A 27,401-nucleotide genomic window follows, 5' to 3' on the forward strand; every position below is an offset into this window, starting at 1 on the left:
AACTCCTTCTTGAGTAGGAGACGACGGTTGTATTAAAATGGCTAGGGTTCCTGCTAAGCATTCCGTCAGTGCCTCTGAGTGTCCTTTTGTATTAAAAGAGAGACCGCCAAGCTTGATGCGTACAGCTCGAAAGCCGGGGCCGCCGGGAGCGAGCGCGGCCGTCAGCCGGCTGCGGTGGCGTCGCGGCGCCTCCGGGTGCCGCTGTTGGCCGAGGCGGAGCGGCGCTGGAGCCGCAGCCGCAGCCGGAGCCGCAGCCGCAGCCGCCGCAGCGTCCTGCCCCCGCAGGCTGCTCGCTCGCACGGCGCCGGCCAGAGCGGCAGCGGCACGGGCAGCAGAGGCGAGAGGCGGCGCGGCGCGGGGAGCAGCGGCGTCCGAGCCGGCGCCGAGATCGCTGCCCTCCGGCGGGCCCTGCGCTCGCTGCGGAGAGTGGCTGGAAGGGAGGCAGGGCAGCGGCAGGAGGGAGGAGCGCGGCGAGCGCTGCCCACAATGGCGGGCAGGCAGAGGCAGAGGCAGAGGCAGAGCCGGCGGCGAGCAGCCGGGCGAGTGCTGCTGCCCGCTTTGCTGCTGGGCTTGTGCTGCCGGGCGGCGCCGGAGCGGGTCCGCTACGCCATCCCCGAGGAGCTGGGCAGAGGCTCGCTGGTGGGGCCGCTGGCGCGGGACCTGGGGCTGAGCCCGGCCGACCTGCCGGCACGCCAGCTGCGGCTCAGCGCCGAGAAGCAGTACTTCGGCGTGAGCGGGGAGACCGGGAACCTCTACGTGAGCGAGAGGCTGGACCGGGAGGAGATGTGCGGCGAGGCGGCGTCCTGCTCCCTCAGCTTCGAGGCGCTGGTGCAGAACCCGCTCAACGTTTTCCACGTCGAGGTGGTCATCCAGGACATCAACGACAACGCCCCGCGCTTCCTGCGAGACAGTTTCCAGCTGGAGATCAACGAGTTCACTTCTCCCGGCACCCGGTTTGCCTTGGGCACGGCCGAGGACGCAGACGTGGGCAGCAACTCGCTGCAGGGCTACGAGCTGGAGGCCAACGGGTACTTCGCGGTGGAGGTGAAGGAGAGCCAGGACGGCAGCAAGTTCGCGGAGCTGGTGCTGCGGCGCGCGCTGGACCGGGAGAGCGAGCAGAGCCTGCGGCTGGTGCTGACGGCGCTGGACGGCGGCGAGCCGCCCCGGAGCGGCACCGCCCAGCTCTGCATCAACGTCACCGACGCCAACGACAACCCACCCGTGTTCGCGCAGGACCGCTACCGCGCCAGCCTGCGGGAAGACGCGCCGCCGGGCTCGATGGTGCTGAACGTCTCCGCCTCCGACGCCGACGCCGGCACCAACGCCCGCATCACCTACGGCTTCGGGGAAACGCCGGCCAAGGTGCTCCAGAAGTTCGTGGTGGACGCGGAGAGCGGGACGATCACGCTGCAGGAGGCGCTGGACTTCGAGGACACGCGAGGCTACACACTGCTGGTGGAGGCGAGGGACGGGGGCGGTCTGGTGGCGCACTGCGAAGTGGAGGTGGAGGTGCTGGACGTGAACGACAACGCGCCCGAGGTGACACTGACGTCGGTGTCGAGCCCGGTGCCCGAGGACGCGCCGGCCGGCACGGTGGTGGCCCTGGTGAAAGTGCGGGACCGGGACTCCGGGGAGAACGGGCAGGTGTCGTGCGAGCTGTCGGGCGAGGCGCCGCTGTCGATCGTGGCGTCGTCGGGCGGCTCGTACAAGGTGGTGACGGCGAGCGCGCTGGACCGGGAGCAGGCGCCCGAGCACCGGGTGGCGGTGGTGGCCAGGGACCGGGGCAGCCCGGCGCTCTCCAGCCGCGCGGCGCTGGTGCTGGAGGTGTCGGACGTGAACGACAACGCGCCGGTGTTCGAGGAGGCCGCCTACAGCGCCTACGTGGCGGAGAACAACGCGGCGGGCGCGCCGGTGCTGCGCGTGCGCGCGCGGGACGCGGACGCGGGCGCCAACGGGCGCGTCAGCTACTGGCTGGCGGGCGGCAGCGCGGGCGCGGCGCCGTACGTGTCGGTGGAGGCGCGGAGCGGCGCGGTGTACGCGCAGCGCTCCTTCGACTACGAGCAGTGCCGCGAGTTCGCGGTGGCGGTGCGGGCGCAGGACGGCGGGGCGCCGGCGCGGAGCTCGACGGCGACGGTGCGCGTCTTCGTGCTGGACCGCAACGACAACGCGCCGCGGGTGCTGTGGCCGGCGGCGGGCGCGGGGGCGGGCGCGGGCGCGGGGGCGGGCGCGGGGGCGGCCCCGGCCGCGGCCCCGTTCGAGGTGGTGCCGCGGTCGGCCGAGGCCGGGTACCTGGTGGCCAAGGTGGTGGCGGTGGACGCGGACGCGGGGCGCAACGCGTGGCTGTCGTACGAGCTGGTGCAGGCGCCGGAGCCGGCGCTGTTCCGCGTGGGGCTGCACAGCGGCGAGGTGCGGACGGCGCGGGCCGTGTCGGAGAGGGACGCGGCGAAGCAGCGGCTGGTGGCCGTGGTGAAGGACCACGGGCAGCCGGCGCTGTCGGCCACGGCCACGCTGCACGTGGTGCTGGCCGAGAGCTTGCAGGAGGCGCTGCCGGAGCTGAGCGAGCGGGCGGCGGGCGCCGACTCGCCGGCGGAGCTGCAGTTCTACCTGGTGCTGGCGCTGGCGCTCCTCTCCGCCCTCTTCCTGCTGAGCGTGGCGCTGGCCGTGCTGGCGCGGGTGCGCCGGGCCGGGCCGCCCGCCGTCCTGCGCTGCCTGGGCGCGCAGCGCTTCTCCGTGGCCGGCGCCGCCTTCCCGGCCGACTTCTGCGAGGGCACCTTGCCCTACTCCTACAACCTGTGCGTGGCGCCGGGCCGCGCCGTCGCCGAGGGCGCTTGGCTGCCGCCGCCGCCGCCCAGCCTGGCCGCGGAGGAGCTTCTCGGCGCGGAGCCCTGCGGGAAGCGGAGCCCGACCAGCAGCGCCGGCGCGGGAGAGCCGCCCGCGGACGCCGAGGCCCCGCAGGTCTGTAAGCCCGCGCAGTCCTTGCCTCTGCGCCTTTCCTAAGCTCACGCCGAGGGGAGTGGGCTCTTGCTCGTCCTTTGGCCGCTTGGGCGCCTGCTGACGCTCTCCCTTTCCGTCAACAGATGAAGTAATCCTCTGCCGTGTCTGTCGTGGCACCAGGCAGCGGGAACCGGCGCTTCCTGCCTCACCACCTGTCACACGTGTAGGCTCAGTGGAGAGTTCTTGCCATTCAGCTTGTGCTGGATGAAAGGGTACAAGTGTGGTGAACTCTCAGGTGGAATGAGTTCTGATGATGCTGAACGTCGGTGGTTTGCATCTGTTTACTTTCCACTCAGAGCAGGCAGGTAGCGGCGGCAGTTCTTGGTTCATCACTCGTTCAGTTCCAGCTGAGAAGGTTTTTCTTGTGGAACGTGTGTTCTCTAAAATGGTATGAGTTACTAATGTTGAACGCGGATCCCTACCGTGTACAATGAGGTGCCCTAAGTCTATATGATGGAGTCGGGAAAGTGGGATTGGTGCTTGATGTTTGAGATTTTTACCTTCCTGATGGCTTTTTCCCGAAGCAATGGACTTGGGACCTGGTTGACAGCTAAATAAAACCACCCCGTTGTTTAATGCTGTTTCTAGAATGCAGCAGCAAGTCCTAAGTGTAAGCACGGTCTGTACCGTGTAAGGCTGTAAAAACAAAACAAAACAAACCCCAAAAAACAAAGTGGGGAGAAATGGAGGCTGATTGCGAGCAGCCTCCGATGTGCAGCCGAAAAGCAACGAAGTGGAGAGTAGAGGGCCGTCCCTGAGGAGGACTCCTTGTGAGGGGGGATCTTCATTGCTGCCTTGTGCTATGGCTGGGGGTTAGGGAAATAATGTGGCTGGTGGCGTTCCAGTATGACACACTTTTGATCTGCGGAAAGGGTGAGGGAAAAGTCGTGCAAGCACGACTGCTGCTAATTGCTGTGCAACTGGTGGGGCAGATTGTGCTTTTGAACTAACGGGCCAAGACTGGCAATGCTCTGCACGGAATATTAAGAGAACTTTATATCTACATTGTATCACCATAACAAAAACATTTATCCCCGCGGTAGAAATCACACAACCACGGGAGGCGTGCCATTTCTTTATGGTCGTCACCGCCCCTTCCTAGCCGATTCCTTTACGTTATCGAATTAATTGTTTAGGTGTAAATGGCTATGAAGTATGCAGACCCTTAATTTATGTGGCCTAATGGGAAATCACCCATTCAAGTCCGTTAACTTTCCCTTTTCGGTATTAGCTGCCTCTGTAGGTCTTCCAACAGTTTAATGATGTAGCCATTAGCTCAGGGACTTCACTGAAGCACTCCATTGCTCTCATCCCGTTCTAAAACACCGTCGGGACTTGACGACTAACGGGAAAATAGGCGCAGAATAAAAACTGGGAGCAACGCAAAGGTGTCGTATGGCTGCAATCACCCTCCACCCACAGAATGAGCCGTATGAACGGGAGTATTTCCAGGAAAGTTTCTGAAGCGTGGGTTCATGAGCCCGATATGATTATTTCTCCGGGGGGTAGGGTGTGTGTCCGAATATCACGTTTTTTATTTCAGAGCCTGTTTTCTCTTGCTTTCCTTGTAGCAGTCATTCAAGCACGACGGCTACAAAAATTTGTGTTATAGATTGTGGTATGGGCTTAGATTCTCAGTTGATTGACGCCACCTTCTTGGGCCTTTGAATGTCTAATCTCAGCCGATTGTCGTGGTGTAGTTAATTTCAAGCTTGTTCCTTATTGTTGTCCCACAAACGGGGTTCGTTTTCCCGGCCTGCAAGGCAATACCACACAGAGTGGAGGTATTTTTAAATTAATTTCATGGATGCGCAAGAACGGGTGCCTGTCTCAAGACAGCACACCTTTGTCTCAGAAATCCCCCTTTTATCTAATTAAGTGATACATATTCAGTATTACTTCCCTTAACGATTGGTTCTTTCTTCTTCGCCTGTCATGTAAATTAGTGCGCAGAGTCGGTCTTCTTCTTCATGGTCTTCTTTTGAGTAGGTGGTCTCATTGGAGTAGGTGGTCAATGAGTCGGTGGTCGCAATCTCCCCCTGTAGGACTTGCCTCTTACCTACTTGTTACTCTGTCTTGGCAGTTACAGGTGGTTCGTCGAGATTTATTGACCAGACCGCAATCCATTACCTTTTCTGACATAACCATGAAACCCCACTCTCAGAAGAAAGACCTTCTGGAATATCAAACCTAGGGAGAATTTCTTTTGATAAGGCCTTAATGATTTCTCTAGCCTTCTTGGTACGACATGGAAAGGCCTCTGGCCAACCACAAAAGTTATCTACTATCATCAAGAAATACCTGTATGAATTACACCGTGGTAGTTCCATAACATCTGTTTGCCAGTATTCCCCAGGAGTTATTCCTTGTTTCACAACTTCTCCTGTAACCCTCTTGGTAATTTTTTGGATGATTAGCACAACAAATATCACACCTTTTAACTATTATGTCTGTCAGAGTTTGCATTTTTGATCCTATAAGCTATCTTTTTGGCAGTCAATACCAATGCATTTGCTCTTGAATGTGTTTCTCGATGCAATCTTTTAAGTAGACTTTCCATCATCTTTTCAGCAAGTAGCAGTTGCTTTAAAGGTGTCATCCACCATCCCTGATCATTCTTAGAACAATCTAATTGTTCTGGCAATTGATCTTCTCTCTCAGTATATTGTGCAGGTGATGATTCTAAACGAGGTGCTGGAATTAAGGCTCCTTCAACTGTTGACTCTTTGAGAGCTGCTGCTTTTGCCACTTCATCAGCTTTTCGACTTCCCTTTATCATTTCACTATTCCCTCTCTGATGGGCTTTACAATGTGTTATTGGAACTTCCTTGGGTTGAAGAACTGCCTGCAAAAGTTTCGCTATTTCTTCTCCATATTAAACTGGAGTTCCTTGCGAGCTTAAAAGTGCTCTTTCTTCCCAAGTGGCTCCCTGTGCCTGCTTCAGCCACGCTTCAGCCTTTAAATGCCTAATCTCAGTCAGTGGTGGTGGCGTAGTTAATTCCAAGCGGTTCCTTATGAACGGAGGTCTTTAACGCAAAGTCCCTGCCGCTTGGTTTCAGGAGCCCGATACCGCTGGTTCACGGAAGGGGTGTGTCTGAATATCCCGGTTTGTCTTTCAGAGCCTGTTTCCTTCTTGCTCTCCTTGCACCAGTCATTCATTCAGGCATGACTGCTACACATATTAGTGTTGAGATTGTGGCTTCGGACTAATGGGATGAGGCTCGTAATCACCTGCATGTGAGACGAGGAGACATTCTTTTACTTGGCACGTCTCGGCGTTAGCAAGTGATTTTTCCCGTGCGGTTGAAGCAGCGCGGCCGCGGGAGGCCCCTGCCTTCCTCCTGGTCGTGATCGCCTCGAGGGTCGAAGGAGAGAAGGGCTGGCGAAAAGCCAGCGCAGGAGATGACCGCGGGACGGGCCCCGCTGTCCCCGTGGCGACGGTGCCGTCCCCGCCCGCTGCCCGCGGGAAAGGCAGGGCGGGCAGCGTTCGGCAGCGCTCGGTGCCTGCAGTGCCGGGAGGAGGCTGCGGGCGCCGCTGTTGACCGAGGAGGAGCGAGAGGAAGGCCGGAGCGCTGCCGGCAGCCCCGCCCGCTGCGGCCCGGCTCGCTCGCTGGCTGGCTGGCTGGCTGGCTCGGCGGCCGGGCGGTCTGCGAGCGTCCCCGCGGTGCGGAGCCGTGCTGCAGCGAGGCGGAGGGGCCGGCGGCAGCGGCCGGGAGCGGCGAGCCGGGGCCGAGCCTTAGAGGGAAGCGGAGCCCGAGCCGGAGCGTCTGCGAGGAGCGTGCGGCGGCGGTGCGGGTCCGGCGGGGCCGCGGCGGCGATGTGCGCGGCGGGGAGGCGCTGGGGCCGGCGGGAGCGAGCCCTGCTGTGGTGCGTCCTGGTGGCGGCGTGGGAGGCGGCGTGGGGGCAGCTGCGCTACTCGGTTCCCGAGGAGATGCCGAAGGGCTCGTTCGTGGGCGACGTGGCCAAGGACCTGGGGCTGGAGCTGCCGGCGCTCCGCGACCGCGGCGTCCGCGTTGTCTCCGAGGGGTCGACGCAGTATTTCGCTCTGCACGGGAAGACGGGACATTTGGTGACGGCGGAGAGGATAGACAGAGAGCAAGTCTGCGAGAGTGTGCAGCGATGCGTGCTGCGCTGTGAGGTGATAGTGGAGGGGGAAATGAAGTTTTTCGAAATCGAAGTGGAAATCACGGACATTAACGACAACGCGCCCAGCTTCCAGGAACTCGAGCTGGAGGAGAGAATCAGCGAGACGACAGCCCCTGGGTCGCGGTTTCCCCTGGCCGAGGCTCACGACCCGGACTCGGGACGGAATTCTCTGCAGAGCTACGAGCTGAGCGGGGACGAGCACTTCTCGCTGGCCGTGCAGGCGGGCCCCGGCGGGGATCAGCGTCCCGAGCTGGTGCTGGCGAAGGCGCTGGACCGGGAGGAGGCGGCGTTTCACGAGCTGGTGCTGAGGGCGAGCGACGGCGGAGAGCCGGCGCGGACGGGCACGGCGCGGATCCGCGTGGCAGTGCTGGACGCGAACGACAACGCGCCCGTGTTCAGCCAGGCGGAGTACACGCTGCGTGTGCCGGAGGACGTGCCCGTGGGCTCCACCCTCGTCACCGTCACGGCCACCGACGCCGACGAGGGGCTTAACGGGCGAGTGAAATACTCGTTGAAGAAAATCACAGAGAAATCTTCAAAGATCCTACAGCTGGACTCCGAGACGGGAGCGATCACGCTGGTGCGGAACCTGGACTTCGAGGAAGGTGACTCGCACGAACTGGAGGTGCAGGCGCGGGATGGCGGGGGCCTTTCCGACACGGCCAAAGTCGCGATCACGGTGACTGACGTGAACGACAACGCGCCCGAGATTTCGGTGCGGTCGTCGCTGAGCGCGATCTCGGAGGACGCGCCGCCGGGGACGGTGGTGGCCCTGCTGCACGTGCAGGACCGGGACTCGGGGGCGAACGGCGAGGTGCGGTGCTCGCTGGACGGGGGCGTCCCGTTCCGGCTGCGGAGCTCGCAGGGCAGCTACTACCGCGTGGTGACGGCGAGGGAGCTGGACCGGGAGGAGGTGGCGGAGTACAACGTGACGGTGCGGGCGGCGGACGGCGGGTCGCCGGCGCTGTGGAGCAGCGCGGTGCTGGCGCTGCGGGTGCTGGACGTGAACGACAACGCGCCGGTGTTCGCGGAGGCGCGCTACAGCGCCCGGCTGCCCGAGAACAACGCGGCGGGCGCGCTGGTGCTGACGGTGCGGGCGGCGGACGCGGACTGGGGGCAGAACGCGCGCGTGCGGTACCGGCTGTTGGAGGGGCGGGTGCGGGGCGCGCCGCTCTCGTCCTACGTGTCGGTGCAGGCGGAGACGGGCGCGCTGTACGCGCTGCGCTCCTTCGACTACGAGGAGGTGCGCGAGGTGGGGCTGTGGGTGCGGGCGGAGGACGGCGGCGCGCCGGCGCTGAGCAGCAACGTGTCGGTGCGGCTCGTGATCGTGGACGAGAACGACAACGCGCCGCAGGTGCTGTACCCGCCGCCGGCGCCGGCGCCGGGCGCGGGCTGGGCGGGCGTGGAGCTGGCGCCGCGCTCGGCGGAGCCCGGGGCGCTGGTGGCCAAGGTGGTGGCGGTGGACGCGGACGCGGGGCAGAACGCGTGGCTGTCGTACGAGCTGGCCAAGGCGACGGAGCCGGGGCTGTTCCGCGTGGGGCTGCACAGCGGCGAGGTGCGGACGGCGCGCTTCCCGCTGGCCCGCGACGCGGCGCGGCAGAGCCTGGTGGTGGTGGTGAAGGACCACGGGCGGCCGGCGCTGTCGGCCACGGCCACGCTGACGGTGGTGCTGGCCGAGAGCGTGGCCGAGCTGCTGTCGGAGCTGGGCAGCGCGGCGGCGGCGGCGCCGGGCGAGCCGGCCGGCAGCCTGACGCGGTGGCTGGTGGTGGCCGTGGCGGCCGTGTCCTGCCTCTTCCTCGCCTTCCTGCTGCTGCTGCTGGCGCTGCGCCTGCGGCGCTGGCGCCGCTCGCAGCTGCTGGCGGCGGGCAGCGGCGCCTTGCGCGGCGTCCCGGCCTCGCACTTCGTGGGCATCGACGGCGTCCGCGCCTTCCTGCACTCCTACTCGCACGAGGTGTCGCTCACCGCCGACTCGCGCAAGAGCCAGCTCCGCTTGTCGGGCGGCAGCTGCTGCGACACCCTCCCGGCCCGGCCGCCGCCCGACGAGCCCGCGCCGCTGCTCGGGGAGGACCCTGCCGGCGCCCGCCGCGCGGACCCCGCCGCTCCCCCGGTGAGTTCCTCCCACCAGCCCTTCCCCGCGGCGCGGCGCGGCGCGGCGCGGCGCGACGCTTCCCTCCGCTGCTTCTCGGCCCTTTCCCCCCGACTTCTGTCTCCTGCCTCGGGGGGTGGAGGTAGCGGGAAGGCAGAGCTTCGCTCAGCGACGCGCGGGGCGCTGGCGCCTCTTGCTCCCGGGAGGTGAACGGGGGATCGCGGCTCAGCGTGACAGTTGCTGCGGGAGGCAGGAGAAGCGGGAGGCTGCTGTTGCCTGCTGGAGTTTCCTCTCAGGGGGGCTTGCTGCTTTTATCACGTCGCTGATGTGTTACATGCTGTTCACTGACCCAGCCTCTGCCGGAGGACAGCTCCTCTTTTACTCGTAGAGCCTCGAGGTTTCTTTCCAGAAGACTAGTGAGCAGGCAATGTATCTTCCTTCTCAGTACGGAGATGTAGCGAAATCTCGGCGAGGTCCGTGGCGTGGTAGTGATCCATGTCGAGGACAAAGGGTCTGGGTTCTGGCCCTCTGATAACAAGTGCTTGCAAAGTGTGAGTGTCAACGAACACCAGGCAAGTTGTGACGGTTTGGAGACGAGATTCTTGGGAAGTGTTTGTGAGGGGCTGTGGAACCAGACACAAGAGATCTGGTTTGCTCCTTTCCCTGTTCGGTGCCCATCTGTAGTATCATGCAATGTGAGTTTTGGCTTCCCAAGTAAGTTTGGCCCAAGTCAGACACGTTGTTCCAGCTGCATAGGGAGGCCTGGGAGGTTCCTCCTGTGTGCTTGCACGTTGTGGTGATGTTTCTAACAGCTTAACTGTATACTTATGGCAAGTGCCCTAAAGGGAGCTTTGGGAGGAGCCAGCCCTGGTTTTGTAACCTAATAAACACCTGAGTTATGCCATAATGTAGAAGAGTATGTTGTCATCCCTTCCCTTCTGCGTGTGTTTAACGTCCCGACTTGCTCGTTGTAATGCTGTGGAGGTGGGCTTTTGCCTGTGATAATGTCTGGGGGACCACATGTGTTACATTTGGCTGACTATCCCTCATATGCCTTTCATGCTTTCAGCTGTAAAGAGAGACTTTCATAGATGTGTTTCCTTAAAATACTACTGGAAGAAGTGCTGTTGTTTGTCACATGCACATGTTGACAAGTCAAATATTCTCCCTGTTAAGGAGAAGTTGTCTGTGCAGCTTTTCTTTGGGTGGAGTCTATCTGCAAATGATGAAGGTCAGGGACAACCATGCAACCTGTGAAGGGTTTGAGGAGAGTCTTGAGAGGTTTCTGTGTGTGAGGAGGTACTGGTGGAGACATGGCATGTGTTTTGTCGATTCCCAGGGTTTATTGTTGGTGTTCTGAAAATGAGTCTGGAGGCGTCTTATTTTTTGGTTATTGCCTTGCTCGGAGTCCAGCTGTCCAAGTTGTGGGTTCATCAGTGTGCTTTCCTGTTGCACAATGTTTCCTGGGAATGGTGGTTATGAAGCATAGATGTAAACTTTGCAATCGTGTGGTAGCGTAACGTATCTTCCAAGTTGCCTGTGTGTTGAAGAAGGATGATGTTGCCTTTGAGCTGAGACTTTGATGACTGGGTCTTTAACTGAGCTCGTGTCCACTCATGGCCTTTAGAACTTTTAATGTTTAATCAAATTATATGGGATGAGCAGAAAGATCTCTTTGCATGTGTCCATGTTGCAGTGCTTGGATTCTGAGACGCTTTGTGCCCAACGTTTCTTTCAATGCTGTCTGTCTGCAGAGGTGGCTTTCCTGTTGCATGCTCTTTTGTCAGGTTGAAGTTCTGCCTGTACAGAGACAGGGCAGCTAGAAGACTTTGCTGTGGTATAGAGTGAAATGGCTAAAGGGTAGGTTTAAAAGTTTGTCCTAGTTGTTAGATGAGGCCTACAGTTGTGGTTCCACGTCTTTCCTCTTTTTTTTTTGTCCAAAGAAACCATTAGTGGGAATACGGCTATGGTCTATGGTGTGAGCTGCTGTGTGAGCCTCCTGTGTACTTGTTAGCAGGTGGTTACCTTTTCTGTGTACCTACTACAGCTGACACAATCTGAAATGTGAAGCTACAATTCTTCCACTCCTGTAGGTTTCCCATTAATGCCTTCTTTCTTTGTCCAGGCCTGAAGCTGGGCCTCACTTTGGCTGGTAATCCTTAAAACACTGAAAGGTTAAAAGACTGACAGCTCCAGCTGTCCAAGTTGTGGGCTCATTAGTGTGCTTTCCTATTGCATGATGTTTCCTGGGAATGGCAGTTACTGCGCACAGACGTACACTTTATGTTCAGATTTGAGAGTCATGTACCTTCCCAGTTGTCCAATGTGCTGAAGCAGGATGATGGTGTCTTTGAGCTGATGCTTTGACAACTGGGTCTTTATCAGAGCTGCATGTCGCTTATGCCCTTGAGAACATTTTACAGTTCTTCGAAGCAGTGTTGTTGTCCTAAAAGCAGATTTGTTACGCGCTGTGCAATAGACCAATCTGACACACCCAGGAGATCTATTGCTTTTTGTTCAGGCCTGGGTGCTCAGTGGACTTTCCCCAAATAAAGCACACCAGATTCATCAGGTATGTCTCTTTTATTCAGCAACTATTGCATAGATTTTATTAAACTACTCCTACCTCGTACATATTCAGGCTATCTAATGCAGATGCAGAGGATTCTATAACCACAACACGTCAAAGGTCTTCTCTGCATGCGCAGGGGGCTCAGGTGGTCTTTGGTGGTTGTTTGGGGAGGTATTCCCTCCTCTACTTCGACCGCTAAGTTGCTCTGTGCCTGGTCAATGGTTTGTTTTCCTGCCAAGAGGGACGTCTCATCAATCAGGAAAGAACAGAAAGGTTCAGAATGACCTTGGCTACTTCTGTAGGTGTTATGAAAATTGTTTGAAGTTGAAAATGATTAACTAACGTGATTTAGAACAGGATTTTCTAATCTAAACCACAATTTTCTAAACCTGACATCAGTGCGATGAGCAGAGAAATCTCTTTGCATGTGCCCATGTTATCATCCGTGTTGTCAGTAAGGACAATTTGCATGTGCAACTTTTTTTTCAATGGTGTCTGTCTGCAGAGGTAGCTTTCCTGTTGCGTAATATTTGAGCACGGTGAAAAATTCTATCTGCCCCAATACAGGGCAGGTGAAAAAGTTTGCTGTGGTATAATTTGAAATGTGTAAAAGATGGAAAGATGGTGTAGAAGTTCAGTTTGTCCTAGTTGTTAGATGACCCCACAATTGTGGTTCCATGCATTTCCCCTTTTTTATTGTGCAAAGGAATTACTTTGAGGAACTGTGGCTCTGCTCTTTGCTGTGAGCTCCTGTGTGAGCCTCCTATGGATTTTTCCTCCACTAAGTACCCTTCTTGTGTACCTACTACAGTTGACATAAGCTGAAATGTTAAGCTATGATTCCTTCACTTGTGTAGGTTTCCCATTCTTGCCTTGCTTGTTGTCCTGGTCTAAAGCTGGGCCTCCTTGTGGCTGGGAACCCTCAAAACATGAAAAGATCTCTTATAATTGTTGGGCTGAGGAAGCAGTTTCCATCCATACCTTGAAGGTGTTCAGCTGCCAAGAAAAAGACTTTGGCACACTTCTGTTTCCCTACAATGTCACTGAATGAAATGCTCTTTTGCCTGTGGTCGCCATGTGGCCAAAACAGTGGATATTGTCCGTGGTGCCACTAAAGGCTGTGAATGCAGAGCAAGGAGGGTGGGAGGCTGGGGTTTCCCAGCCAGGAAAACAGGTGGGTCACTGTGGCTTTGGCTGAGCAATGGTTTGATTTCATGCCTGATGCCAAGGCCTGTGCCATTCATGCTGTGATCCTGGTTTCCCTGTCCTGAAAGGCAATGACCGTCCTCCAGCAGTAACATATTTGTGCAATTCCTGTGCCTGTAGAACGATGATGCATGGGTAGAACGGCTTATAATTCCTGTGTGGAACCTCCGTTATCCATCTGTATCTCCTGTAACATTGCGATGCATAGTTTCTTCATAGTTGTAATTACACTTTCTTTCAGGCCTCTGTTTCCTGGAAGGTCATGTTTCCTTTTCCCCACATCTGAATATTTCTTTTGCATTTGAAACTGTGAGTGTTGTTTTGCAGCAAATACTCTCTTCAGCCAAGTAAGACAGAATTTTCAGTGTGAGGAAAATGAAGCAGAAGCTAAAAGAGAATCTGTTGTAATGTCTCAGCAGACTTAGCTTGAGAAAGAGGCCGATGAGAAGATGTTTAGCCTGATGGCTTTGTATCTGTGGGAGATGAGCAGGCCACACAGTAGAATAGAATTGTTGAGAGCTATTTCTTATAATGAAAGCCCCTACTATCTAGTCCAGAGTTAGACTTAAGGGCCACACTTGCAGCTTGAGATATGAATGACTGCCAGGTGCTCTCGGGGATGAATTTCAGTACCCGCAGTGAAGACCAAGAAGACTTCCCGGTGAGTTTTTCTGAGAACACTTTGTCTTCTAATGCTTCCTTGCCTTGCTTGTCTAATTTATGTTTTTCTTTACCTGGTCTCATATGTATGTAGGTTTACCTGTAATTATCAACATCACTTCATTTAGCAATGTGTCGTGTGTTAGTGCCTCTTGCTCATGCTACAGTGGGTGTGAAAGGCAGGAGATATGAGGGTATCTGTGTTCTGTTATTGTCAGGGGGAATGGATGTAGGCACGACCTTAGTAGGAGGTGGGAGCATCTCTGTAGAACAGTGCATGTGATAAAAGAGGGGAGGAGATTCCCCATAAGCCATTAGTTTGATGACCCATTCTCTGCTGGATGACCACTCCTCTTTTAGTGTGTCCGTTTATCATTCCTGTGCTTTAGAATCCTGTTCCTTCTCACAGTGGTGGTGAGGAGACAAATGTACCTCCCTTCTTGGTATGAGCACAGTGCATTATCCTCTCCTGATATGTTTTTGCCTATTATGTGAAGGTCAGAAACAAACCTGCAAGTTGTGTAGGGCTGGAGAGAAGACAGAGGAGCTCTGTGTGTCAGGCTATAGGAGAAGAGATGGTCATTTCCTTGCTTGACATAGTTAACACAGCGGTGTGCCTGATGGAGTACTATGCACTATGAGTTGCTTCTGCTCAGTAAGAAATGTTATTCCACCAATCCATCGACTGCTGTACATTCCTAAGTCTTGCCTTGCTTGTTGCCGTGAGATACAGCTCAACGTCAGGGTGTCTGATCACATGTGGAGGGTCACATCTGTTCTAGTTGTCTGAGTGTAGGGGCAGTTCCCGTACAAAACTTCGATGTTTACGGCTGTAAAGAGGAAGCATTTCATAGACAGGCGTGTGCTCACCCAGGCACCCTTGTCTGTAGGGTAAGAAAGGAGAACCATCTCTACTGCAGTCCACAAACTGCAGAGTGGCAGCCCTGCCCAGCCAAGGTTTCCATGCACACAGGGTGTCCTCCACACGGTGCCCCAAACCATGCTGGCCACTCAATTGGAGAGGTATGGGTTTGACAGCTGGCCTGTTAGATGGATAAGGAACTGGCTGGATGGTGGCATCCAAAGAGTTGTAGTCAATGGCTCAATGTCCCAGTGGAAACCAGTAATGTGTGGTGTCCCGCAAGGGTCCGTACTGGGACCAATACTACTGAATATCTATCAAATAATACAGTGGGATTGAGTGCAGCCACAGCAAGTTTGCAGATGACACCGAGCTGAGTGGTGCAATTGATTCACTAGAGGGAAGGGATGCCATCCAGAGGGACCTTGACAGGCTGGAGGAGTGGGCCCATGTGAACCTCATGAAGTTCAACAAGGCCAAGTGCAAGGTCCTGCAGCTGGGAGGGGCAACCCCCAGTTTCTGTACAGACTGGGGGATTGAGAGCAGCCTTGTGGAGACAGACTTGGGGGTAGAGGTGGGTGACAAATGGGACATGTACTGGCCGTGAACTCTTGCTGCCCAGAAAGGCAATATTATCTTTGGCTGCATAACCAGCAGCGTGGCCAGAAGGTCAAGGGAGGGAATTCTCCCCCTCCCTTCTACTTCCATGAGACCCCACCTGGAGTACTGCATCCAGCTCAGGGGTCCATGGCCCAAAAAGACATGGACCTGTTCGAGTAGTTCCACAGAAGGACCACAAAAGTGTTCAAAGGGCTGGAACATCTCTGTGATGAAGAAGGGCTAAAGGAGTTGAAGTTCTTCAGCCTAGAGAACAGAAGGCTCTGGGGAGACCATATCGTGCCTATTCAATATATAGAGAGGGCTTAAAGAAAGATGGAGAAAGACTTTTTGCCAGGGCCTGTTGTGACAGGAGAAGGGGCAATGTTTTTAAACTGAAAGAGGGTAGATTTTGATTGGACATAAGGGTGGTGAGACACTGGAACAGGTTGCCCACAGATGTTGTGAATGCGCCATCATTGGAAGTGTTCCAGAACAGGTTGGACGGGGCTTTGAGCAACCTGTCCTAGTGAAGGATGTCCCTGCCCATGGCAGAGGCGTGGATTCGATGATCTTTAAAGGCCCCTTCCAACCCAAACCAGTCTACGATTCTATGAAAGACTCGATGTGGCTTTGCACTTTCCCATTGTCAGCCGCTGAAGTATGGAGGCAGAACAGAAGGCATTTCAGTGTGAATCAGAAACACAGTAGTATCTTAGCATGGAGCTACACACATTCCCTTTAGGGTGATATATTTCCCAGGGTAATTGTTCTTCTCCCTAAAAGGAAAATTAACAACGGGACAACTGTCAGACTTCCAGGCGTCAAAGGAAGAATTGCTGGGAAGACGGAAACCCTTTGCAGGCCCAGCATGAGAGGATTGCAATGATTTTTGCTTCATTCTGTTTCTGATTACTTATTGATGCCTCCAACAAGAGTAATTCCATCTTGGTATTTGTCTCAGGTGAGGAAAGCAGACTTGAAGGTGCCTGACAGAGTGCTAAAAGGCTCGTAAAGGCTTTCCTAGCTATAATACCGTTTCACGCTATTATCGTTCCACCTTGATTTTAGGTAGGGCAGCCGAGTTCCTTTATTTATCGCTCTGCAACGAGTATTTCCTTCAGACATTCATTGCCACTCAAGGAGGCGACCTAAAAGTACCCGACAGCGTCTTTCAGCCTTAAACGCCTTCGGGGTGGCATGAAGCAAGTGTTTCCGCGCCTCCTGATTGTCGGAAAAGAGAGACCCCAAAGCTGGGTGCAGCCACTAAACACCGGCCACAGGCCCTGGGCCGCCGGGAGCGAGCGCGGCCGTCAGCCGGCTGCGGTGGCGTCGCGGCGCCTCCGGGTGCCGCTGTTGGCCGAGGAGGAGCGGCGCTGGAGCCGCAGCCGCAGCCGCAGCCGGAGCCGCAGCCGCAGCCGCCGCAGCGTCCTGCCCCCGCAGGCTGCTCGCTCGCACGGCGCCGGCCAGAGCGGCAGCGGCACGGGCAGCAGAGGCGAGAGGCGGCGCGGCGCGGGGAGCAGCGGCGTCCGAGCCGGCGCCGAGATCGCTGCCCTCCGGCGGGCCCTGCGCTCGCTGCGGAGAGTGGCTGGAAGGGAGGCAGGGCAGCGGCAGGAGGGAGGAGCGCGGCGAGCGCTGCCCACAATGGCGGGCAGGCAGAGGCAGAGGCAGAGCCGGCGGCGAGCAGCCGGGCGAGTGCTGCTGCCCGCTTTGCTGCTGGGCTTGTGCTGCCGGGCGGCGCCGGAGCGGGTCCGCTACGCCATCCCCGAGGAGCTGGGCAGAGGCTCGCTGGTGGGGCCGCTGGCGCGGGACCTGGGGCTGAGCCCGGCCGACCTGCCGGCACGCCAGCTGCGGCTCAGCGCCGAGAAGCAGTACTTCGGCGTGAGCGGGGAGACCGGGAACCTCTACGTGAGCGAGAGGCTGGACCGGGAGGAGATGTGCGGCGAGGCGGCGTCCTGCTCCGTCAGCTTCGAGGCGCTGGTGCAGAACCCGCTCAACGTTTTCCACGTCGAGGTGGCCATCCAGGACATCAACGACAACGCCCCGCGCTTCCTGCGAGACAGTTTCCAGCTGGAGATCAACGAGTTGACTTCTCCCGGCACCCGGTTTTACTTGGGCACGGCCGAGGACGCAGACGTGGGCAGCAACTCGCTGCAGGGCTACGAGCTGGAGGCCAACGGGTACTTCGCGGTGGAGGTGAAGGAGAGCCAGGACGGCAGCAAGTTCGCGGAGCTGGTGCTGCGGCGCGCGCTGGACCGGGAGAGCGAGCAGAGCCTGCGGCTGGTGCTGACGGCGCTGGACGGCGGCGAGCCGCCCCGGAGCGGCACCGCCCAGCTCTGCATCAACGTCACCGACGCCAACGACAACCCACCCGTGTTCGCGCAGGACCGCTACCGCGCCAGCCTGCGGGAAGACGCGCCGCCGGGCTCGATGGTGCTGAACGTCTCCGCCTCCGACGCCGACGCCGGCACCAACGCCCGCATCACCTACGGCTTCGGGGAAACGCCGGCCAAGGTGCTCCAGAAGTTCGTGGTGGACGCGGAGAGCGGGACGATCACGCTGCAGGAGGCGCTGGACTTCGAGGACACGCGCGCGTTCAGCCTGGCCGTGGAGGCGAGGGACGGGGGGCGGTCTGGTGGCGCACTGCGAAGTGGAGGTGGAGGTGCTGGACGTGAACGACAACGCGCCCGAGGTGACACTGACGTCGGTGTCGAGCCCGGTGCCCGAGGACGCGCCGGCCGGCACGGTGGTGGCCCTGGTGAAAGTGCGGGACCGGGACTCCGGGGAGAACGGGCAGGTGTCGTGCGAGCTGTCGGGCGAGGCGCCGCTGTCGATCGTGGCGTCGTCGGGCGGCTCGTACAAGGTGGTGACGGCGAGCGCGCTGGACCGGGAGCAGGCGCCCGAGCACCGGGTGGCGGTGGTGGCCAGGGACCGGGGCAGCCCGGCGCTCTCCAGCCGCGCGGCGCTGGTGCTGGAGGTGTCGGACGTGAACGACAACGCGCCGGTGTTCGAGGAGGCCGCCTACAGCGCCTACGTGGCGGAGAACAACGCGGCGGGGCGCGCCGGTGCTGCGCGTGCGCGCGCGGGACGCGGACGCGGGCGCCAACGGGCGCGTCAGCTACTGGCTGGCGGGCGGCAGCGCGGGCGCGGCGCCGTACGTGTCGGTGGAGGCGCGGAGCGGCGCGGTGTACGCGCAGCGCTCCTTCGACTACGAGCAGTGCCGCGAGTTCGCGGTGGCGGTGCGGGCGCAGGACGGCGGGGCGCCGGCGCGGAGCTCGACGGCGACGGTGCGCGTCTTCGTGCTGGACCGCAACGACAACGCGCCGCGGGTGCTGTGGCCGGCGGCGGGCGCGGGCGCGGGGGCGGGCGCGGGGGCGGGGGCGGGCGCGGGGGGCGGCCCCGGCCGCGGCCCCGTTCGAGGTGGTGCCGCGGTCGGCCGAGGCCGGGTACCTGGTGGCCAAGGTGGTGGCGGTGGACGCGGACGCGGGGCGCAACGCGTGGCTGTCGTACGAGCTGGTGCAGGCGCCGGAGCCGGCGCTGTTCCGCGTGGGGCTGCACAGCGGCGAGGTGCGGACGGCGCGGGCCGTGTCGGAGAGGGACGCGGCGAAGCAGCGGCTGGTGGCCGTGGTGAAGGACCACGGGCAGCCGGCGCTGTCGGCCACGGCCACGCTGCACGTGGTGCTGGCCGAGAGCTTGCAGGAGGCGCTGCCGGAGCTGAGCGAGCGGGCGGCGGGCGCCGACTCGCCGGCGGAGCTGCAGTTCTACCTGGTGCTGGCGCTGGCGCTCCTCTCCGCCCTCTTCCTGCTGAGCGTGGCGCTGGCCGTGCTGGCGCGGGTGCGCCGGGCCGGGCCGCCCGCCGTCCTGCGCTGCCTGGGCGCGCAGCGCTTCTCCGTGGCCGGCGCCGCCTTCCCGGCCGACTTCTGCGAGGGCACCTTGCCCTACTCCTACAACCTGTGCGTGGCGCCGGGCCGCGCCGTCGCCGAGGGCGCTTGGCTGCCGCCGCCGCCGCCCAGCCTGGCCGCGGAGGAGCTTCTCGGCGCGGAGCCCTGCGGGAAGCGGAGCCCGACCAGCAGCGCCGGCGCGGGAGAGCCGCCCGCGGACGCCGAGGCCCCGCAGGTCTGTAAGCCCGCGCAGTCCTTGCCTCTGCGCCTTTCCTAAGCTCACGCCGAGGGGAGTGGGCTCTTGCTCGTCCTTTGGCCGCTTGGGTGCCTGCTGACGCTCTCCCTTTCCGTCAACGGATGAAGTAATGCTCTGCCGTGTCTGATCTGGCAGCAGGCAGCGGGAACCGGCGCTTCCTGCCTCACCACCTGTCACACGTGTAGGCTCAGTGGAGAGTTCTTGCCATTCAGCTTGTGCTGGATGAAAGGGTACAAGTGTGGTGAAGCTCTCAGGTGGAATGAGTTCTGATGATGCTGAACGTCGGTGGTTTGCATCTGTTTACTTTCCACTCAGAGCAGGCAGGTAGCGGCGGCAGTTCTTGGTTCATCACTCGTTCAGTTCCAGCTGAGAAGGTTTTTCTTGTGGAACGTGTGTTCTCTAAAATGGTATGAGTTACTAATGTTGAACGCGGTTCCCTACCGTGTACAATGAGGTGCCCTAAGTCTATATGATGGAGTCGGGAAAGTGGGATTGGTGCTTGATGTTTGAGATTTTTACCTTCCTGATGGCTTTTTCCCGAAGCAATGGACTTGGGACCTGTTTAACAGCTAAATAATACCACCCCCTTCTTTAATGCTGTTTCTAGAATGGAGCAGCAAGTCCTAAGTGTAAGCACGGTCTGTACCGTGTAAGGCTGTAAAAACAAAACAAAACAAACCCCAAAAAACAAAGTGGGGAGAAATGGAGGCTGATTGCGAGCAGCCTCCGATGTGCAGCCGAAATGCAAAGAAGTCGAGAGTAAAGGGCCGTCCCTGAGGAAGACTCCTTATGAGGGGGGATCTTCATTGCTGCCTTGTGCTATGGCTGGGGGTTAGGGAAATAATGTGGCTGGTGGCGTTCCAGTGTGATACACTTTTGATCTGCGGAAAGGGTGAGGGAAAAGTCGTGCAAGCACGACTGCTGCTAATTGCTGTGCAAGTGGTGGTGGAGATTGTGCTTTTGAACTGACGGCCAAGACTGGTAATGCTCTGCACGGACTATTAAGAGAACTTTATATCTACATTGTATCACCGTAACAAAAACATTTTGCCCCGCGGTAGAAATAACACAACCACGGGAGGCGTGTCATTTCTTTCTGGTCGTCACCGCCCCTTCCTAGCCGATTCCTTCACGTTATCGAATTGTTTAGGTGTAAATGGCTATGAAGTATGCAGACCCTTAATTTATGTGGCCTAATGGGAAATCACCCATTCAAGTCCGTTAACTTTCCCTTTTCGGTATTAGCTGCCTCTGTAGGTCTTCCAACAGTTTAGTGATGTAGCCATTAGCTCAGTGACTTCACTGAAGCATTCCAATGCTCTCATCCCGTTCTAAAATACTGTCAGGACTTGACGACTAGCGGGAAAATAGGTGCAGAAAAAAAACTGGGAGCAACGCAAAGGTGTCGTAAGGCTGCAATCACCCTCCACCCACCGAATGAGCCGTATGAACGGGAGTATTTCCAGGAAAGTTTCTGAAGCGTGGATTCATGAGCCCGATATGCTTATTTCTCCGGGGGGTAGGGTGTGTGTCCGAATATCACGTTTTTTATTTCAGAGCCTGTTTTCTCTTGCTTTCCTTGTAGCAGTCATTCAAGCACGACGGCTACAAAAATTTGTGTTAGAGATTGTGGTATGGGCTTAGATTCGCAGTTGATTGACCCCACCTTCTTGGGCCTTTGAATGTCTAAACTCAGCCGATTGTCGTGGTGTAGTTAATTTCAAGCTTGTTCCTTATTGTTGTTCCACAAACGGGGTTCGTTTTCCCGGCCTGCAAGCCAATACCACACAGAGTCGAGGTATTTTTAAATTAATTTCATGGATGCGCAACAACGGGTGCCTGTCTCAAGACAGCACACTTTTGTCTCAAAACTCCCCACTTTTATCTAATTAAGTGATACATATTCACTATTATTTCCCTTAACGATTGGTCCTTTCTTCTTCGCCTGTCATGTAAATTAGTGCGCAGACTCGGTCTTCTTCCTTCATGGTCTTCTTTTGAGTAGGTGGTCTCATTGGAGTAGGTGGTCAATGAGTCGTGGTCGCAATCTCCCCCTGTAGGAATTGCCTCTTACCTACTTGTTACTCTGTCTTGGCAGTTACAGGAGGTTCGTCGAGATTTATTGACCAGACCACAATCCATTACCTTTTCTGACATAACCATGAAACCCCACTCTCAGAAGAATGACCTTCTGGAATATTAAACCTAGGGAAAATTTGTTTTGACAAGGCCTTAATGATTTCTCTAGCCTTCTTGGTACGACATGGAAAGGCCTCTGGCCAACCACAAAAGTTATCTACTATCATCAAGAAATATCTGTATGAATTATACCCTGGTAGTTCCATAAAATCTATTTGCCAGTATTCCCCAGGAGTTAATCCTTGTTTCACAACTTCTCCTGTAACCGTCTTGGTAATTTTTTGGGTGATTAGCACAACAAATAGCACGTCTCTTAACTATTATGATTGTCAGATTTTGCATTTTTGATCCTACAAGCTATCTTTTTGGCAGTCAATACCAATGCATTTGCTCTTGAATGTGTTTCTCGATGCAATCTTTTAAGTAGACTTTCCATCATCTTTTCAGCAAGTAGCAGTTGCTTTAAAGGTGTCACCCACCATCCCTGATCATTCTTAGAACAATCTAATTGTTCTGGCAATTGATCTTCTCTCTCAGTATATTGTGCAGGTGATGATTCTAAACGAGGTGCTGGAATTAAGGCTCCTTCAACTGTTGACTCTTTGAGAGCTGCTGCTTTTGCCACTTCATCCGCTTTTCGACTTCCCTTTATCATTTCACTATTCCCTCTCTGATGGGCTTCACAATGTGTTATTGGAACTTCCTTGGGTTGAAGAACTGCCTGCAAAAGTTTCGCTATTTCTTCTCCATATTGAATTGGGGTTCCTTGCGAGCTTAAAAGTCCTCTTTCTTCCCAAGTGGCTCCCTGTGCTTGCTTCAGCCACGCCTTAGCGTTTAAATGTCTAATTTCAGTCAGTGGTCACGATGTAGTTAATTCCAAGCGTGTTCCTTAGGAACGGAGGTCTTTAAAGCAAAGTTCCTGCCGCTGGTTTTAGGAGCCCGATACCGCTGGTTCTCCGGGGGGGGGGGGGGTGTGTGTCTGAATATCCCGGTTTGTATTTCAGAGCCTGTTTCCTCTTGCTCTCCTTGCACCAGTCATTCAGGCATGACTGCTACACAAATTGGAGATTGTGGCTTCGCACTAATGGGATGAGGCTCGTAATCACCTGCATGTGAGACGAAGAGACATTATTTTACTTGGCACGTCTCGGCGTTAGCAAGTGATTTTTTCCCGTGCGGTTGAAGCAGCGCGGCCGCGGGAGGCCCCTGCCTTCCTCCTGGTCGTGATCGCCTCGAGGGTCGAAGGAGAGAAGGGCTGGCGAAAAGCCAGCGCAGGAGATGACCGCGGGACGGGCCCCGCTGTCCCCGTGGCGACGGTGCCGTCCCCGCCCGCTGCCCGCGGGAAAGGCAGGGCGGGCAGCGCTCGGCAGCGCTCGGTGCCTGCAGTGCCGGGAGGAGGCTGCGGGCGCCGCTGTTGACCGAGGAGGAGCGAGAGGAAGGCCGGAGCGCTGCCGGCAGCCCCGCCCGCTGCGGCCCGGCTCGCTCGCTCGCTGGCTGGCTGGCTGGCTCGGCGGCCGGGCGGTCTGCGAGCGTCCCCGCGGTGCGGAGCCGTGCTGCAGCGAGGCGGAGGGGCCGGCGGCAGCGGCCGGGAGCGGCGAGCCGGGGCCGAGCCTTAGAGGGAAGCGGAGCCCGAGCCGGAGCGTCTGCGAGGAGCGTGCGGCGGCGGTGCGGGTCCGGCGGGGCCGCGGCGGAGATGTGCGCGGCGGGGAGGCGCTGGGGCCGGCGGGAGCGAGCCCTGCTGTGGTGCGTCCTGGTGGCGGCGTGGGAGGCGGCGTGGGGGCAGCTGCGCTACTCGGTTCCCGAGGAGATGCCGAAGGGCTCGTTCGTGGGCGACGTAGCCAAGGACCTGGGACTGGAGCTGCCGGCGCTCCGCGACGGCGGCGTCCGCGTTGTCTCCGAGGGGAGGACGCAGTATTTCGCTCTGCACGGCAAGACGGGGCATTTGGTGACGGCGGAGAGGATAGACAGAGAGCAGCTGTGCCGGCTGGTGGAGAAATGCGTGCTGCGCTGTGAGGTGATAGTGGAGGGGGAAATGCAGGTTTACGAAATCGAAGTGGAAATCACGGACATTAACGACAACGCGCCCAGCTTCCAAGAGACAGATACGGAGCTGAGAATGAGCGAGACGACAGCCCCTGGGTCGCGTTTTCCCCTGGCCAGGGCCCACGACCCGGACTCGGGACGGAATTCGCTGCAGAGCTACGAGCTGAGCGGCGACGAGCACTTCTCGCTGGCCGTGCAGGCGGGCCCCGGCGGGGATCAGCGTCCCGAGCTGGTGCTGGCGAAGGCGCTGGACCGGGAGGAGGCGGCGTTTCACGAGCTGGTGCTGAGGGCGAGCGACGGCGGAGAGCCGGCGCGGACGGGCACGGCGCGGATCCGCGTGGCGGTGCTGGACGCGAACGACAACGCGCCCGTGTTCAGCCAGGCGGAGTACACGCTGCGTGTGCCGGAGGACGTGCCCGTGGGCTCCACCCTCGTCACCGTCACGGCCACCGACGCCGACGAGGGCATCTACGGGCGCGTGAAATACTCGTTGAGGAAAACGAAGGACCTGGCATCGGAGATTTTCCAGCTGGACGCCGAGACGGGAGCCATCACGCTGGTGCGGAACCTGGACTTCGAGGAAGTCTCCTCACATGAACTGGAGGTGCAGGCACATGACGGAGGAGAGCTTTTCGACACGGCTAAAGTCGCGATCACGGTGACAGACGTGAACGACAACGCGCCCGAGATTTCGGTGCGGTCGTCGCTGAGCGCGATCTCGGAGGACGCGCCGCCGGGGACGGTGGTGGCCCTGCTGCACGTGCAGGACCGGGACTCGGGGGCGAACGGCGAGGTGCGGTGCTCGCTGGACGGGGGTGTCCCGTTCCGGCTGCGGAGCTCGCAGGGCAGCTACTACCGCGTGGTGACGGCGAGGGAGCTGGACCGGGAGGAGGTGGCGGAGTACAACGTGACGGTGCGGGCGGCGGACGGCGGGTCGCCGGCGCTGTGGAGCAGCGCGGTGCTGGCGCTGCGGGTGCTGGACGTGAACGACAACGCGCCGGTGTTCGCGGAGGCGCGCTACAGCGCCCGGCTGCCCGAGAACAACGCGGCGGGCGCGCTGGTGCTGACGGTGCGGGCGGCGGACGCGGACTGGGGGCAGAACGCGCGCGTGCGGTACCGGCTGTCGGAGGGGCGGGTGCGGGGCGCGCCGCTCTCGTCCTACGTGTCGGTGCAGGCGGAGACGGGCGCGCTGTACGCGCTGCGCTCCTTCGACTACGAGGAGGTGCGCGAGGTGGGGCTGTGGGTGCGGGCGGAGGACGGCGGCGCGCCGGCGCTGAGCAGCAACGTGTCGGTGCGGCTCGTGATCGTGGACGAGAACGACAACGCGCCGCAGGTGCTGTACCCGCCGCCGGCGCCGGCGCCGGGCGCGGGCTGGGCGGGGCGTGGAGCTGGCGCCGCGCTCGGCGGAGCCCGGGGCGCTGGTGGCCAAGGTGGTGGCGGTGGACGCGGACGCGGGGCAGAACGCGTGGCTGTCGTACGAGCTGGCCAAGGCGACGGAGCCGGGGCTGTTCCGCGTGGGGCTGCACAGCGGCGAGGTGCGGACGGCGCGCTTCCCGCTGGCCCGCGACGCGGCGCGGCAGAGCCTGGTGGTGGTGGTGAAGGACCACGGGCGGCCGGCGCTGTCGGCCACGGCCACGCTGACGGTGGTGCTGGCCGAGAGCGTGGCCGAGCTGCTGTCGGAGCTGGGCAGCGCGGCGGCGGCGGCGCCGGGCGAGCCGGCCGGCAGCCTGACGCGGTGGCTGGTGGTGGCCGTGGCGGCCGTGTCCTGCCTCTTCCTCGCCTTCCTGCTGCTGCTGCTGGCGCTGCGCCTGCGGCGCTGGCGCCGCTCGCAGCTGCTGGCGGCGGGCAGCGGCGCCTTGCGCGGCGTCCCGGCCTCGCACTTCGTGGGCATCGACGGCGTCCGCGCCTTCCTGCACTCCTACTCGCACGAGGTGTCGCTCACCGCCGACTCGCGCAAGAGCCAGCTCCGCTTGTCGGGCGGCAGCTGCTGCGACACCCTCCCGGCCCGGCCGCCGCCCGACGAGCCCGCGCCGCTGCTCGGGGAGGACCCTGCCGGCGCCCGCCGCGCGGACCCCGCCGCTCCCCCGGTGAGTTCCTCCCACCAGCCCTTCCCCGCGGCGCGGCGCGGCGCGGCGCGACGCTTCCCTCCGCTGCTTCTCCGCCCTTTCCCCCCGACTTCTGTCTCCTGCCTCGGGGGGTGGAGGTAGCGGGAAGGCAGAGCTTCGCTCAGCGACGCGCGGGGCGCTGGCGCCTCTTGCTCCCGGGAGGTGAACGGGGGATCGCGGCTCAGCGTGACAGTTGCTGCGGGAGGCAGGAGAAGCGGGAGGCTGCTGTTGCCTGCTGGAGTTGTCCTCTCAGCGGGGCTTGCTGGTTCTATCACCCGGCCGCCAGGTTTTTTCTCATTGTGTTCCCCGACCGGTTTTCCTGTCAGTAGTAGGTCTTCTGAACGGATGTGTTGCAGTATTAGCAAATCGAAGTTTGCGTTATTTAGCGGCGTTCAGATGTCTTCCCGACAGCAAGTGTGCTTGAGTAAGATGAGATTCTCTTGAAATGGAACTTTAATTACCCCGTGTATATCTTGCCGTGATGCGTTAATCATTTATACTTTTCATGCAGCCCTATTGCTTGTCTTGTATCATTACCTGCTCGCGCATGTTGTAGCACTTGATCTTATGTTGTTTATTATTTATTGTCATTGAAATCAGTGTGTGAGGAACTGAGTACTACATGTTCTTAATAGCGGTACTCGTTAGAAAGGTTCTCTTCTTTTATTCTGTGCTTCTTACCAGCCAGTGAGCAGTTTTACTTATTGGATGGGACTTTTACAAATACAAAATTATTTTTATGTTGAACGGCGTGTTAGTTGAGGTGTTTTTCTCAAGTCCGTCTTTGTTTCACTTATTTATCACTCTTCCCCTGTAACACAGCTTTTTCATTTAACAGTCATTATTTAGGACCAATGTATACCATTGTTGGAAATAAACGTAGAGCCACCTGTGCCTGCTTTGGGGCAGGACTTGTATTTCTCTCATGTGACGGTTCCTCACGCAGCGTGTCCTTCAGCCAGTAGTGACAGCAGTGCCATCTTTGTGTACCAGAATGCAGTATGTGTTTTCTATGCTGGAGGTACTTTCTCCTCAACCGGGAGACCATTCCTACTCATTCCTGCACATTCCTTGTTGCTTGTGGGAATTTCCTTGGTTGGGTCAAAAGTGAGCTCCATGCTCCAGATTGAGGAATAAGGTGGAAAAGGAGCGAAATTACTTGTGGGTAAGTGTTAAATTCTAAAATACATGTGCATACGTGAGCACTGGTTGGTCACTTCGGTGCTGAGCCGCCGCTGTGCTCTTCCAAAAAGAGAGTGGAGTTGAAGAACTGGATGTTCCAAGACTGAATGTTGTGCTTATAGATTCTATAAGCCTCTTCCTAGGCCTTCAAATAACGGGTGAAATGCTAGAGAGTATTGTCACAGTTTCTGCTGGCGTGTGTTACAGATGCATGGCACTTTAAGAAATGTCAAGATACTCTTGCTGTGAAGGGTTATTCATTTGTGCTTTTTATGTCGCCTCTCAGCTTGGTTTGTATCATTATCCCTCACATAGCAGTGCTTGATCTTTCGATGCTAAGCGTTTACAATCGATGCAAATGGTTTGTGAGGAACAGAGTAGTAGGCATTCTAAATAGTGTTACTGGTTAGAAAGGTTGTGTGCTCCTTACCAGCTGGTGAGTACATCCAGAGTCTTACTGCACCTGGAAGGATTTTGTGAGAATGACCTTCTTGTCCATTAGGACAGAGCAACCTTGTGGCCTCTTCTGCCAAGTAAGGGTTAATCTCTGAGGGATTGGTACTGTCCTATGGTCACTTTTCATCTGCTTTACTGTTAATCATCGTGTCTTTTACAGAGAGGTGTAGTTAGAGGTAGCAGTGTAGCTGAGGGTGTAACAACAGTATGTCCTAA

General features: G+C 58.3%; 2 protein-coding genes and 1 pseudogene across 2 annotated transcripts in view; all 3 read left to right on the forward strand.

Annotated features, from left to right (window-relative positions):
- Positions 1-363: 363 nt before the first annotated feature.
- LOC115334414 (protocadherin gamma-B5-like) lies at positions 364-3,071 on the forward strand. Its single transcript, XM_041119329.1, has one exon. It carries the CDS (start codon positions 487-489, stop codon positions 2,995-2,997), a length of 2,511 nt encoding a protein of 836 aa, XP_040975263.1. The 5' UTR covers positions 364-486; the 3' UTR covers positions 2,998-3,071.
- A 3,526-nt stretch (positions 3,072-6,597) lies between these two features.
- Positions 6,598-9,614, forward strand: LOC115334455 (annotated as a pseudogene).
- A 6,694-nt stretch (positions 9,615-16,308) lies between these two features.
- LOC115334404 (protocadherin gamma-B5-like) overlaps positions 16,309-27,401 on the forward strand; it is a 57,983-nt gene continuing 46,890 nt past the window's right edge. Inside the window, 4 exon segments of the mRNA XM_029998531.2 lie at positions 16,309-17,754; positions 17,756-18,178; positions 18,180-18,512; positions 18,514-19,239. Of these exon segments, the coding sequence (XP_029854391.2) occupies positions 16,324-17,754; positions 17,756-18,178; positions 18,180-18,512; positions 18,514-19,239 (2,913 nt within the window). The 5' untranslated portion in view covers positions 16,309-16,323.

This window comes from Aquila chrysaetos, chromosome 22 (assembly GCF_900496995.4).
Source record: "Aquila chrysaetos chrysaetos chromosome 22, bAquChr1.4, whole genome shotgun sequence".
Taxonomy (NCBI): Eukaryota; Metazoa; Chordata; class Aves; order Accipitriformes; family Accipitridae; genus Aquila; species Aquila chrysaetos.